General features: G+C 39.8%; 1 protein-coding gene across 1 annotated transcript in view; it reads right to left on the bottom strand.

Annotated features, from left to right (window-relative positions):
• LOC104618530 (bifunctional heparan sulfate N-deacetylase/N-sulfotransferase 4) overlaps positions 1-4,502 on the bottom strand; it is a gene marked incomplete at its 3' end in the record, with an annotated part of 47,207 nt that extends 42,705 nt beyond the window's left edge. The window contains exon 1 of the mRNA XM_010284156.1: positions 3,522-4,502. Within this exon, the coding sequence (XP_010282458.1) occupies positions 3,522-4,502 (981 nt within the window). The remainder of the gene's footprint in view (positions 1-3,521) is intronic.
• Between the last annotated feature and the right edge of the window lie 11,000 nt (positions 4,503-15,502).

The raw sequence follows: 15,502 nt of genomic DNA, 5'->3' as shown, positions 1-15,502 counted from the left end.
AGGAATGACGTTACTTGTCTTTTTGTTGTTACATATGAATACTGTTATCAGAAGACTCATTGCTAGTCGCGTGTCCTTTGGGTTGGCAGTTGTTATACTTTTGGTCACTGGAAGGAAATGCCTAAGAGGTTGAACAGAGTGATGTCATTTAGTTGTAATTTTCATACAGTTTAGGAGGTGTGTAACAGTTCATTTGCAGTTTTCTTGCACACACCTGGGAATCTACCATGTCTGAAAGCGTGCCCCAGGGACACGGGTGTGCATGTGCCTCAGCAGAGCCTAACAGAGAGGCCGTATAACTGCAAAGTGAACCGACGCTGCTTGCAGTAACAAATGCTAAGAACTGAAGGAATTGGAGAAGTAGTGATGTGGCATAAGGCAGCGGAATGTACTGTGTTGAGAAATTGTTTCATTACAAGCACCGCTTTATATGGTTCTTTTGTTTTATTTTTGAAAGCACTGTATAAATAACAAATTTTCTTTTACATTGTTGGTGCTGATGTTTTAAGCTTGCATTGCAGGGAACAGGATGAAATGAGTTTTAAGGTGCATAACATGATAAATGTGGATTGTGGGGCTGGTTTTGTTTGTTTGGGTTTTGTTTGTTTGGTGCTAAATGTACCTGTAATATGCACTTCAGGAAAGAAAGGAGATGGTCCAAATTCTACCAGGTTCTTGTTGAACAACATACAGAGCCTGTGCTAATCTCTCTAGCCATCAGAGCCATTCACACTTCTACCCTTATCATACCCCACAGGACAAGCACAACCTGCCCCTAAATCTTATGTGCCTCTTGTGTCAGAAACAGCCTCCTACCTGCCATAAAAACACAACCCTCTCTGAGCAGCTGGCCACAGCTGCTGCTTCAAAATGCATGGCAATAGTTTGACATCACTTAAATATCAGCCTCTTAACTATTGTCTCCCTTTGCTACTTTTGCCTTTCAAGCAAAGAAGCTGCTCTGCCTCAAGAGGTGAAGGCAACCCCACTGGTTCTTAATTCCCTCCTTCCCCAAGTGACTTGGGAGATTGTTCTCTAACTGGCTGTAATTATCCTTTACTGTAAACTAACCAAAGTGCTCTCTTATTTTGGTGCTGTGTTCCTTAGCAAACATCCTGTTTTGAATGTTAATGTATTCTGGGAATGTCCAGTCTATAAGAGTGGACTGATTGCTGTAGCAAATGTTTGTGAAACACCCTGAGGAACAAATCTGTACCAGGTAACTGATCTGCAATGAAACTCGCAATGTTAAGGAGAGAACATGAATGGATGGGTCAAGCTGCAGAGTGGATTTACATGTGAACATCAACTAAAAGGGAGATCAACTTTTTATTGTCCCCACAAGAGCACTTGAGGCAAGACTGGCTCTGAGCCTGTGCCTGGAAAAGATTTCACCCTGTGGTTGACGTTTGTGGCATGATTTCTTTTTTGAGGTGAGGCGGGGATTTATCCTCTGAGTGGCACTATTGGTGGTTTTGCGATGTAAGTGGGATGCTAATTAAACACTGGAGAAATGTGGGAAGAAGGAAAGCTTCCCTTCATACCTTGACTCAAACATAATCTGTCAGACTTACCACCTATTCCTTTAAATTTTTTTTTTAAAAAAGTCTGAGTCCTAGCAGATGCGTTCTCTTGTTATTTCCAAGATAGTCAGCAATGCGGACGCTTGGTTTTCAGATCGGTAAATGTGTGTAGCATATAAAAGTGATGCTGAACACATTTAACAGCTATGAGTCTGCCATCTGGGTCCTACTCAAGCCCCTGGATCTGGAGTTTTCTGCTGTGTCTCCTATAGTGAGCAATGAAGCATGGCTGCTCTGCCAAGCACAGGTGTAAAGGTCTGCCTAGTGATGTTGCTGATGGCTGGATAATAAAGGAGGTGACTTAGTGTTTTCTGCCTAGTGAGATTATTCCAGTCAAAAGTATGATTTGAATTTCCAAGTGACTCTGTGTGGATACTCTTCTTATAGTAAAAGGGGCTCTTTAACCAATGCAGCATAATAGACTTCCTCAGTGGAAGAAACCACATCAGAAAAAGACGCTCTCTGAAATGTGCAGACGGAAGGCTATTGCCGAAAATCTTGTTCGACAATTGCCTTTTCAGTTAATTTCCTCTTGTATACAAGCCCTTTCTCAGAGCATTTTACCGTGTATTTCCAGAGGGAGAGCACTTGATCACTGAGCTTGTGCACAGTGCTCAGATCTCAAGACATCAGCAGTTGGAGTGCCTGGTGCTAGCAATCAGCCCTGATGAGTATTCATATGCCTGGTTTGGCTAATAGAACTACCAGAACTGTTCTGATGTGCAAAATTGTTTTGATTGTATATGACTACTGCTTTTGCTGGTTATTTTGATACCTCTCTTATTCATCTGCATCCTCATCCAGATCATTATAGAAAATGTGGAAATGGAAATGAGAATTAATAAAAAAAATAGAAATCTGTGCTTAGAAATAAAAGGCTGGCTTATTGCTCATGAAAGCATTGGGGTATTTACAGGCAAAAAACCCTCCAAAATAAAGGTTTGAGAATGTGATGTTGCAAGCTTAGGAACTTCAATTAATCTCTGCATATGACAATTCCCACATGTGGAAAATTGCAGGGAAATAACTGTCATGCTATTGGGTTCTGTCTGTTCTTTCCAAGTTGCACACATGTTTGAAAATTACTCTGAACAAATCTAATGGTGTCCCTGGATACTACAGACTATGAAAATAAGTTTAAAAGAGCCCCTGAAGAATAGTCTGTGGGCCTTTTGTCATATCAGATGGTTATGTCACTTGCTAAAGTGAGGTTATGCTTCCATGCTGTCACTAACAACTTTAAATGCTTGTCTGCTAATGAAAATTATCCTGATAATTCTTTTAAGTCAGAATGTGTCTAATTTTTTCAAGCTTTATTCCTTTTGCTCTTTTAGTTCTTTTTAAACATAGTGATAGTTATGTGAGATTTAAAAAGGCAACCATCTTCTATTGTTCTGTCTACTGTTCAGAAATAATGAAAATGCCTATAAATGGTGGTATATATATGCCATATACATACATGTGTATGTCTGTATATGCATAGGGAAAAACAAAATAATGCAATATAAAACGTGTGGTATTACCTGAAAATTCAGATAACTCGGCAGCAAACTTACTCTAAAAACAGAGATCCTTTTATTTAGTTTGAAGAAAGATCTCTGTTCTGTGAGGTATAAAAAGTCTGCTTTGTTACCCGGGTGCTCTGGGTGAAGCCTTTGAACAGAACTTATATAAGCAAGAGGCAGCCAGTACATTCACTATATGCATTACCGTATGAGGCCATCTCTATGTATCAACGTATATACACATACATGAATGCATCTCTGTATGTATGTGGGTAAACAGACTCAGGCTATGGTTTCTGTGTCTGCTAGCTAGACTTGTGCACTTTCAGCCTTTACTAGGAGCTTCCCAGCTTTTTCAAGCTTTGTGTCTCTTTAAATACCCATCTGCACATATATATTTATCTGGGATGGTATCCCCCAGTTCTTGCCTTACCTTCACATCATTGATGTTCATCCTCGTTCCCTCTTTCCCAACAAAGATGTCATCTATGTCGACCAGAATGTACCTATCCAAGGACAGTGCGAGCTTCTTCCCCGACAGGAAAGAGATGGCATCAATGAAGATCAGTTTGTGCAACCAGAAGGTCAGGTTATTTCCAAAAAGGACTCTTTGAATCCCATCATGAAGGCCCAAGTCTTGGATGACGGTTGCATACAGAGCGGCCTTTGGCAATGCTGCCGGGGGCAGTCTGGAGGTCTGCAGTTCAGTTAAAAGCACAGGTTGATAGGTGGAATGGTTAAACTGGAAAACTGTCCAGTCTTCACCTGGCAGTGGGCCTTTCTCAACCCTTGGTGCTTTGGTAATGCGCAGCAGGGGAGACTGAGGGTTTACCACACAGTCTTTGAGGGCTACGTTATTGTAAAGATGTAATGGCAATCCTTTCAGTTTTGTACTTGGGGAGCTGTTCTCATTGGCTTTATGAAAACCAATTATGCTAACACTGTATTCCACACAGTATTTTTCCAGAAGCTCTCTATTCCATGAGTCCATGGATACATACTTTAAAATATTCTCATATATAACAATTGTGTATTTTCCCCTTCCATTGTCTGTGAGAGGGGGAATATCCCCCTTTGCTGGCGCGATGACCATGTGGTACTGAAATCTGCTGGACTCGAGGATGGCTATGATGTCTTGTCCCAGCTGGGAGTACTGGCTTTCCACAAACAGGAGGACAGTGGGATCAGTTTTAGATGGATCAATTGGCTTAGCTGTTTTCAGCTCCACGGACCTGTATGGTAGAAGCTTGATGTCTGCACACTCCGCTTCTCCGGTGGTTTCCATGAGGACCATTTCCTGCTTGTAGCCAGTGTAGAGGTAATAGGCAGAAATGATGATACTTGCCAAGCAGAAGGTCGCCAGGAGAATGACCAGCGTTCGGAAACTTCTGCGGAGCTTCACGATTAGATTCATCTTTTGCAGGACTTCCAAATTCTGTTGGACGTGCTGCTTTTTTGGTTCTCTCTTCCTAAAGTGCCATAGGAATGAGGAGATGCAGAGGTGCCGATTCCCCTCCCAAGACGTTCATGTGACCATTGCAGTGCATTTATGAAGCTGTTGGTGAGGTTATAAAGCTGTTGGACTGGGAAGTCGAAGGATCTGGAAAGCTAAATTGAAAGAGGTTTTCTCAGAATGCAGCAGCTGCCAATAATCAATGACGAAAACTCTTAACATTATCTGCAACAAGAAGTAAAAGAAAAGTAAATAAAACAAAATCCATAAAGCAATTAAACATACACGTTGATAAAGATGGTGATTGATACTGGTAATCTGAGTCAAGAGGGAAGTTTACGATCAGTTCAAGGAGCACTCAGTGTCACTTGCTTTCTTGATGTATTCAGATAAGCTGTATTAAACGGCTCTCCCATAGGGTATAAAAATGAAGTCTAAACGTAAGTTTTTGAGGACATGCATCTCTTAATTTATGGGCACTTGTTATCTAAAATGGTTCATTGCTATTGCAAATGGGAATGACTGAGGATTGTAGGACAAAGCAAATGTTTCTTAAGTATTGGTCCATGTTCCATGTCAAACTCACATTAGTTAAGTATTTTGAAAGGGGTAACAGATTCTGTGTTGGACTGTGAAACTAATGAAACCAAAGTGAAAGACAGAAGCGGACTTTGAGGAAAGATTTGTAGGACTTTTTTTTTCCAGTTTCCGTTCTGTACGTGGAGTGATCAGTATTTTACAGTCTGTTTAAGGAGTGTCTGGAATGATAAAGATTGTGCATGGATTTGCCAAGTGAACGAGCAGGCTACTAAAACTGCAGGGTGTAGCTGTGCCTGTTTCATCCATCAGGGATGAAAGGGAGGTGGTACGTAGTGTGAAAAGTACCACAAGGGAGCTGTTTGGTGTGTGCTGCCTGGCATGTAGGTACGTGCCCTGGGCCATGACACCTCCAGCTAAAGGATTGGGGCTTCAGTCTGTCCCTGCTGTGCTGTGTGGCTGAAGTATGAGGTGCTTAAACCTGACTGCCTGTCCAGCTTTGAAGCCCCTGTGCAATTCCTGGTAGTTCTACCTAAATTAATGAAAAATTACCATAGGTAACAATAAACCATATGACTCGGAGGCAATTAAAACTAACTAAATAAATAGCCTAGGCTGCTCTATGGATTTAAACAGGAATTAACATCTTTCTGAATTATTTATATTGTTTACCTCTTGAAACAATATGAGACTGTAAACATGGGATGATTTTTGAACTGCAAGGAAAAACCCACTCTCTGTCCAGGCAGATACTTGTCAGTTGATGTGTCCTCCTCCATTAACTCAGATTATGCTTTTGAGTTTCATTCTGAAAACTATTCATTCATCTGAAGCTTTACACCTAAAACTGGAAAATGCTTGTAGAAAGGTATTGAAGAAATTTGCCTAGCAGTATGTTTTATGAATGTGGTATACAGTTCTAAGGAGCCTCTTGATCATGTCCGTTCAGGATCTTGAAAATGCAAGTGAAAAGTTTTAATTTTGCTTTAAGTGCCTCATATACCACTCCCCTAGTATTAGAGTGCTCTACTGCTTTTGGAGCTTATTAAGCAATGAACAGAATATTGAAGTAATTGTGAATTAATAGGTCTGCTGGCTCACGAGAGGCTTGTTGCTGCTCTCGCAGTTCAGGGAGAGGGAGTTATTGCTGAGGCCATTTGTGACTTTGGCAGATTGAGGCTCTTATCTGCTTGAGCTTTCTCAGTTGGAAGCTTGCTAGGAGATGCATACCCCTGGTATTGTGGGCTACTCCATCAGGGACCCTGCTGTGTGTCACACAGCAATTGGCCAGAAGTTGGGCAAGGTGGGTAGTTTATCCGTGGATGGAAGTGAACGTAAATGAGAAAAATGTTTTGTATTTAGTGATCTCTTATGAATGAGAGAAGAAATAAAACAAATCACTGCTATCACTAGGAAATTAAAATCATGCTGATAATTGTATGTGTATTGTTATGCAGTTCTGTCTGCTTGCTGGGATCTCATTTCTTATTAAACCCCCAATTAAGATTTTATCAGAAGATACGACTGGATCAAGTGAAGCATCCTCTGTGAGGCTGTGTTCTGGTTTTGGTGACGTTGGTGAGTCACTCGGCCTGACTGAGGGTTTTTCAGACCGGGAGAATTGCTCTCCATGGGAAGGGCAGCCACGCTGGGTGGGTAATCTGCCCAAGAAACAACGAATTGCAACAAGTCTTAGTTTTGTTAGCATGAGATAGGCAGGTATCTTGGAAACAATAATTAAAACCCCCTCTTGGACTCTGCATCCTCTGCTGGCTTTCAGCACTAGAGGGCAATATTTTCTCGCTTTTTAGCAGACAGCACCTGCTCTCACCTCGACTCAGAACAGACAGCCCTGCCTGCAGGCAGGCTCTTTCCAGAAGTGTCCTGGAAATCCTCAGGGCAGGTAAACCACCTTAATTAAGACTCTTCTGTTTGAAAATAAGTAAAAAAAAAAGACTTCAACGCTAAGAAATGTACCACTAAATCACACTGAATGCTTAACCAAATGTCTCAGCCTACACCTGTAGCACAAGGGAATGGCATGCAAGGAAACCTAAAACTGCATGTTTTTTCCACGCTGTTCTGTCCTTCTGGATCTTCCAGGCACTGGTATCGCAAGCTGTCAAAATAACACTTCATAACCTAGATTTTTACTGCTACTATTGCTTGTACTACTAAAATATGAGAAGCCCCTGACTTCACACTAGCTGAAACAAAAATATGGTCTTTATCCCAAATTATTTGATCCAAATAATGTTGGTAAAATCTCTTCCAGTTAAAATACTTGTAATCTGATTTAATGTAAACTAGTACATCTGTTATTAATTCTAGTATTTAGCTATCTTGATAATGAATTTAAACTTGCATATGGAAACCTAGCATTGGAGCAGATCTTTTTAGTTGGTGCATTGTGTTTAAACTGCTCTGTTGAACTGATTATACTGTTCAGTAAAAAAAAAGTGTGAAGTAATTAAAGTTTATGAAAATAAATCAGCTATATTAGCCATTAGTGGGACATTTTCCAAGGCATAATTGGAAGTTAAGTGCCGTTTGTGCCTTTGAAACTCTCCCCCTTAAAGTTCAACAGCTTTATATTCACTCAGAAATTCAAATATCTTTGGCGTATTTCTGTGCTATATTCATTTGAAAACCATGAAAATAGGCCATATTTCATAGTAAGCATTACTAATGTAGTTTCATTTTAGAAACTGGCGTTTGAGGTCCTGTGTTCCTATGGTCACTGGTCAGCATTCATTGACTCTTCAGGGGTAAAGCCCAAAGCTGGGTGCATTTGCTCGAAGAATCAAGGTTGGTCCTTCAGTAGATCTTAAATCTTGTGTTCAGCTGACTTCCTAGATGTGGGTCCTTTCCCCAGAAGGAGCAGAACTCTGCAATACAATTCTGTTTTGATGCCTTAGCCGCTGGCAGGAACTGTAGTTTTTCTTTAATTCAGGCAGCCAAAAAAAAACAGGTTTAAAAATTGCTGCCTCCTTGCTAAATAATACTTCCTGCTTCCCTATAAAAATGCATTTGATTGATGATTAAAGCATACTGATTTTTAAGATGATTGATTGGGAGACTAGGACTCAACTATTTACAACCAGTAGCACAGTAGTGAAGAGAAACAGCCTCTTACTAATACCATGTGTTAACATTGCATCAGGAATTAAAGCTGAGCCTCTCATGGTCCAGTTCCTATATGCTGCCCTTCTCACAGGGCTGTGATTTAACAAGCATCTCGACCAAATTAGGTGCCACTAATCTGGGGGGAATACAGGTATTGCAGAAGGCAGTTACATATTGCAAAGGTAGCTCTTAATTGCTAATGAGGGATAGCTGAGATGATGAAGTTGTTGTCTGGGTAAATAGGGAAAACTCCATTAAGAGTGAGAGTTGCTGCCTTCCATCATCCATCTGGAGAAATAGGTGATAAGTGAGCAGTCTGTCTCTGGCTGGAGGCCGGTGGCAAGTACTTGATGCGTGGGCTGCCAGCCTGACCCAAAGGGCAGGGCAAGCACTGCCTCACAGGGCTGTTGTAAGCTCTTCTCATTTCCTTACCTCTCCTAGTAGGTAGGCTAAGGATCCCTGATCTAGTTCAGCTTGTGGAAAGCAGAGATATTGATGTTAAGCAAATAGTTGTGCTTATCCACCCTACAGATGAAGCTAATAGACTTCGCATCTGCAGCAAGTTAAGAGTGTGTCGTGGATTACAGGGCTGAGTAGAGGATCAGGATGCTTGTTGTGTCCCTGCAGTACAGTCATTTCTAGTCTCCTGTCTGCACCAGAGTGCAAGGCTGCGTGGAACGCTCTACGGGTAATTCATCTGGAGGCAGGCCAGAGGTTCCCTCTCATCTTATTCCAGAATAAATCAGAACTCAGAGTGTCTTTATTTTCTATATATAAAACTTTCCTTTAGGCAAAAATATTAATGTAAACTCTTTCCTCTCTTCCTTTCCTTCTAAGCTTGTATGACTCCTGCCATGTGTTAGCGGCTCAGTGATCCGTGATACCTACTTGCTACTCCTTACATGTGACTGCTCATTCAATACAGAAACAAGCAAACTGATTTGAGTGAAAAACCACTCCTGTTGACTACTCGCAGAAGTTCAGGGTTTCTAATCACTGTAGAGGAAAAAAAACAGCTTGCTTTTTCTCAGGAAAGTTTATAAGAGATTTTTTTTTTTTACTGAGCTCATGAAACTTGGGTGCTTCTTGAAAGTAACTTTTTCAAGCTTAACAAAGTTGCAGTGTGTCTTCCCTTTATAAATACAGATTTGCTCGTGAGGGTGTTGATGCCAGCTACTCATAGCTTACCACGAGGTTTTGGAAAACACTTACCTAGGATAATGACAGATTTCTCAGCTGATAAAAGCTGATAAAAGTTGCAGGGCTTCTAAGTTTGTTCTAACTCTTTGTTATAATTTCTGAGTGGAGAGGCTGCTTGGCACTTTCACCTCTTTTGTTTGTTTTCAATGCATAACCATCTGTAAGTTAAACCACCAATTTTTCAGTACTTGCAGCAATTTGATTAGTCTATAGTGCACATATATAATCTTGTGTAATTCCAGAAAGCTAAATGATGCCAGAGGTTGAAGTCAATAATCAATGAATATAAAGCAAAGTGTTTCAAATGCGTAAATTTGTGCACTCAATGAAAGCTGGCATGATCTTATGCATGAAATAATATTTGGGAGCTAGCTATTTGACCCTTTTGACTTCTATTGTTGGCTTTAAACTTCTCTAGATGATTTCAGAACTTGGAGCTTTTACGAAAAAAGGCTCACTGGTAGAAAGGCGGCTAAAGGCGTATTTGGAGATAGGTTTTACATATACGTGTACACATATGCACACACCCCCACCTCTTACTGCGTGTATAAAATACTTCAGAAATATGGTGTAAAGGTACTTGGGAAGTCTGTAAACTCTTCACTCTTGATAAACTGACAATGTCTGGTTGCTGCGGACAGGTTCATGTGAAGCTAACAGTTTGTCTCACTCTAGGCCCACCAAAGTTGATCTGTTTTTATCATGGTTAGTATTGTCAAGTGTGATTTGAAGCTTACTAACAGAGTGGTTTTCTTTCTTTTCAGTGTTTTACTCATCTTTTGACAGAGTAGGGGAATTGTGATTAGAGAAAGCGTTGTAATAATTATTTCCGTTCGTTTAATACTTCCAAAGGTGTGCAGATAGCCACCACTGACTTGCCATGAGTCCCACCTTCTTGAACACATAGGATAGATGTACTGTCGTAACAGCATGCGAGCAGACATATTTTGTTCTCATTAATTCGTACATGATCTGAAGTTGCTGACTCGCTAAGTGTGGGGTGCTTTTTCTCATTTATGTTTTTAGGCAGGCAACTATAACCTTTGCTAATAAGACTCTCACAAAGATATTCTACGTGAATCGGTGGGACGCTTTTTACAAATATGAACTAATGAGACTATAAGGAAAGTATTGTTCTTTCTGCAAATCCTCCCTCACAGAATTGTTGCCTCCTTTGATTCTCCAGCCCATGTGTAATGCTTCATGTTGCTTAACTCCTAGTAGAAATTTATTCTAAGACTTAACCAGACCACACTTCTGGAGTATGTTGCCTGATGTTCAGCCTCAACAGTTCTTTCTTCTGACCCATTAAATTCTAATAGTCCCATGGTCGCTTGGACCACCTGCAAATCCACACAAATATCCCATCTGTGATGTTTCAGTGACATTTCTCCCAGTTGTCATAATCTACCAGTTTCTAACATATCAGTGTTTTTGAACGTAAGTAGTTGTAGTATCTCCTCATCACGGAGTGCTGATTTTTCTTGTGTGTCATGTGTGGAAGCTCCTAGAAATCAATAATAATTTAAGTATAGTCTTAAGAGGACCATGCATAAAGGGAGAACGTAAATATAAATTTATCGTTTCTTGACAGAGTGGCTCTAGTCCCTATTGCAACAGGTAGGTGTTAATGATCATATTAATCTTTTGCAGCTCCATATGTGGCAAAAATGTTGTGCAGTGATATAAAAATATATCACTTCATCAAAATATACATAATATTTTTGTATCATCAGGCAAAAGACTTCAGCTTTGTGGTCAGAGTTAAAATAAAAATTTAAAAAATTGTCTCAATACGCTTTCCAATAAACGTGTCCATCTTGCCTGAGTGATGGCAATAAGATCTATCACTTTTTCCCAGTAAGCCAGCAAAAATTGAAAAAAGCTAAATAGCATGATTCTTGGGTACAGGCCTGACTTCTCCAAGGTCATTTGGTATATGGCTGAGCTGGAAGCGATAGCCACTTGCTCTTCAACAGAGAGGTGTCTTTACAATCTGTAGAAAAGTAACTGAACTACTGGTGATAAAAAGAAGGTTTTGAGGGATGACGTGAATGTCAGAAGCATACTGCTTAAGTCATGATGACAGAGCCAAGATGTCATGGCAGAAAGTTGTGGTTGAAAACGCAGCAGGGATTCCCATGGTACAAAGTTGTGTGTGACCTACAGGATCGAGTCCTTAGAGTTGATGCTTTGCTTTCCTACTGGCATTAATGGAGAGTGCAGGTGTAATGAACATCCTATTATTGCCCCAGTCCTTTTGAATGAAGCTGGTGAATAAAAGTGGGCTTTGCATGTTTTCCTGAGGCAGCCTGCAAAACACTGCACCTGACTCGATGCAACAAATCTTTTGATCTCGCTTGGTTAATGGCTCTTTATCACTTATCAGTTCATAGTTTAATGCTTCAATGGAAGCCAATTTGAATTAATTTAACTTTTCAAATAAAACTTCTGTGAGATGCTGTATCAGATGTTTTATTACAGTCTATCTATTCTGTTACTGTTTTCTACTTTTATAAAGCTGTCAATTGGCTGTCCAGTTTAAATAGAATGATTTGTGTTGTGAATTCAGTTGAGACAACATTTGCTCAATATAATGGCTGCCTAACTAGAACTCCTTAAAGTCAATCAATGCAGTAGTCAAACTCTGTACATCTTTTTTTGATCATATATAAAAGCTAAGGCATAATTTTTTTTAAAACAATCTTTTTACAATTCTATTGGTATCTAAATAACTGCAGACTTTCTGTATCTGTTTTGAAAATTTACCAGGGATTATGGATTTGCTGGATAGCTATTGAAACTTTACTTTCTGGAGGTTTCTTACACAAAAAAGTTTAAAAGCTCCCTTTTTAATTAAGAGGCCCTGTGCCTACAGGATGTAGTCACAGATTCTGGAATAGCTTATTAGAGCTTTTGGTCTTTATACCTTTTTTTTTTTTAGTAGTTTATGGTTTCCCACACTTTCTGTTTTCCTATTGCTTTTATGGGACCTCAAAATGTTTGCCACCATACAAGGTAATTAAAATGTCTCCATCCTTATATCAATGACAATATATTTCACAGAATAACATGTTTTGTGGTGTCTGTACCCTGTCACAGTGACTAGTTGTGAGAAAATCTGATGTGGTCACATCTGTGCTAGGAATTAAAAGGAGGCCACTAACTTATTTCAGAGAGACTACTGCTGTCACATAGTAATGATCTATTACTACTACAAAGGAAGTCTATTTAAACCCAGATAACAATGACTTTGTACCTAAATCCTTAGAGCAGCATGTTTACCACATGAAATTTAAACAGGTTTATTCTGAGTTTACTCAAGCCAGCCAGAGACCGTTTTCAAGCTCTGGGTACATAAACTCTCATTATAACAGCCTCCTTCTATTTATTCTTTAGGTAAATTCTACTGGAGTCCCTTCTCCCCATCCTAAGGGTTTTATTATCATTGAGATGATCTGGTAGATGAGTGGATAGAATACATAGTGAGTTTGGTCCCAGCAACCTCTGATCAGAGCAGGTGTGTGGGCTAGAGCATCATCTAAGCCATGATTTCATGATTGCTCGTGACAACCCGGCAGGGTCTTAGCCAGCAAACAGTGGTAATGGCAAGTAATGGCTTTCAAGCCAAGTAAGGTGAGCAGGGCAAATGAAGACATGGTGAACCTCCACATGCGCCTGTGTGTGTGTGTGTGCGCGCGTGGGTGCTTCTTGGACTTCCAAACAGCATTCTTCCAAAGAGGAAAATTCAAACAGTCGCTTCCACATTGCTCATAAAATACTTGCATTTATTACTGCTTTATTACATGACAGTTTTGGGGCAGGAAGTTAAGTTTATAATCTGTCTCCTGTCTTTTCCATATATGTTTAAATTGCTTAAGTTAGAGTCTTAGTCCTAGACCAGGTTCTAGGCACTCCTTCAGAAAATACTGGGTCTTACTACCTGTACTTTAAAACAGGAAAGATTAGCTTTTTGTGGGAACCAGTTATGGCTGCACATATTATCATTGTCAGTAAAACTAATCTAGACAGAGAAACTTCATCATGTACTAAAAATACTACAGTCCCCAACAGACTATATCTCACTAATATATTTAAGTATTTCAGACACTGCCAAGCAGACAAAATAGTCCAAGGAAGTTTTATGGAAGATATTAATACAAATTCAACTTCTTTTTATCTGGAAATGATTGGATGGGTATTGTTTGCCTCTCAAGAGGAAAAATGGCTTGTGCTGAGTGGATAAGGCAGGGAGCTGAAACTTTGAGTTCTGTCTCTTTCTGCCACCAACATAATGTGTTGCCCTCTGGAGGCCACTGATGATTTTTTTTTTTTTTTTTTTTTTTAGTACTTCAGTTTTACTTTCTGTGTTGTGGGGATAATACCCTTTCTACCTTTGCACAGGCATTAGCTGTAAAATGTTCTAAGATGATTCATGTTTGGTTCAAATGTATATAGCACGGATATTGCAAACACTGCATTTAAGAAAGCCAGTGCAGAAATCATACTTTCATGTGCAGCCAAATGTATTTGCAGTGCTTACTTCCTTTTTCTTATTCTTCATACCCTGGCTAAATGTCTTTGTTTATTTCTGCCACTGTTTTATGGGGTTTCTCTGAGAGAAGCCCCTTTGTCAGTCAAGTGAAAGATCTTTTTTGAGATTTCTGGTGTGTTATCTGTGACCTATAGATACTGTTTTTTCTTTTGGTTCAAAATATAAACAAATGTTTCCTTTCAAAACATCTATTCTTTGTTTTGTCAAGGTAAAGTTCAATTTAGAAATGCCACTAGTAGGTTAAGGGTCCTACTTGGGAATTCAAGGGATTTTTTTGTTGAGTCATGCTAAACTCAGAGACTGGAACTAGAACATATACCATTAGAGTTCTGTGATAGAATAGCGAGCCTTTGATTACCCTGTTGTTTTCATGAAAAAAATCTCTGCTTATTGAACCACTGAGGCATTAACTTATTTTTGGAAGGGGTGTGGAATAAAAAAAAAAAAAAAACAAACCAGTTGTCAAAAATCTTTCTGACGATGCTTCTGTTCAAAATCTTCTGCTGCCCCTGTACCAGGCTGCAGTTAGTTACGTTTCTTTACAGTCCTATTCTCTCCTGTGGACTGGGTGCACAGCTATACCGTGTTTTCCAACATGCATCTCCAGGATGCATCTTGGAAGAGGAAATCCAGCCTGGCTTTCTATTTTATGGAAGTGGCTTACAAGCCAACAAAATGATATCTCATTAGTTGACACAATAATACACAGTAATCCATGAAGTTCTGGTTTGGACAATATATATGTGGGTATTTAATTTTCTGCCTGAACGTAAAGCCTTTTCGGAGGTACTTCAGTTAAAAAATCTGAATATGCAGAATGACTGCTGCTGTTTCATGCTGGCATGTGGAGCTTGCTCCAAAGCTGATGAAGAGTTAGTCTTATGGGAGTCTGAGAGTGTTGAGTGTTTTGAGGCGTGCACTGCTCACTTTGCTTGTCATGCGGACAGAGGTCTCTTAATAACAATTAAAGAACTTTTGGGTATAAATTATAATAACATGCACTCCTGCAGGTAATTTGGAAATAGTAGTGTGTATGGAAACAAGACTCAGTTGATGTGTTAGCAGTGATTCTGGAACTTCATCTACTTTTCAGTTACTAATGAGATAGACCCTAGGAAGGAGGAATGGTCCTTTACACTGGCTATTTAGGTAGGTAGAGTGCAGGTTGCCTGGCAAAAGTATCAAGGCAGATGGCCCTGCTTTCGTTTAAATAAATTAAAAAAAAAAAACCCAAAACCAACTATGAGAACCTTTAAAACCAAAAGTAACCAGTAAGTGTAATTTCTGTATCTTACACAGAAGCCTAGACACTACTGCATTTTCCTCTCATTTCCAAAAACTTCTCAGTGAATCACTGACCGCCTGCCTTCCCCTCTGGTGGTTTAGGGGGTGATAAATACCCCAGTGAGAGAGAAGGAATTTGAAGAATACCTTGAGGCTCTGGAACTCGACCTCTGGCCTTCTTGCAAAATACAGTCCTATGCAAAAGGAAAGGATGTTGGATAAAACATCCCCTGAAATTAGAACATAGAGGGGGGTGCAT

The sequence above is a fragment of the Phaethon lepturus genome, unplaced genomic scaffold, assembly GCF_000687285.1.
Source record: "Phaethon lepturus isolate BGI_N335 unplaced genomic scaffold, ASM68728v1 scaffold20423, whole genome shotgun sequence".
Classification (NCBI taxonomy): domain Eukaryota; kingdom Metazoa; phylum Chordata; class Aves; order Phaethontiformes; family Phaethontidae; genus Phaethon; species Phaethon lepturus.
Note: the sequence above shows the minus strand (reverse complement) of the source record. Positions and strands in the feature narration are given on the sequence as shown.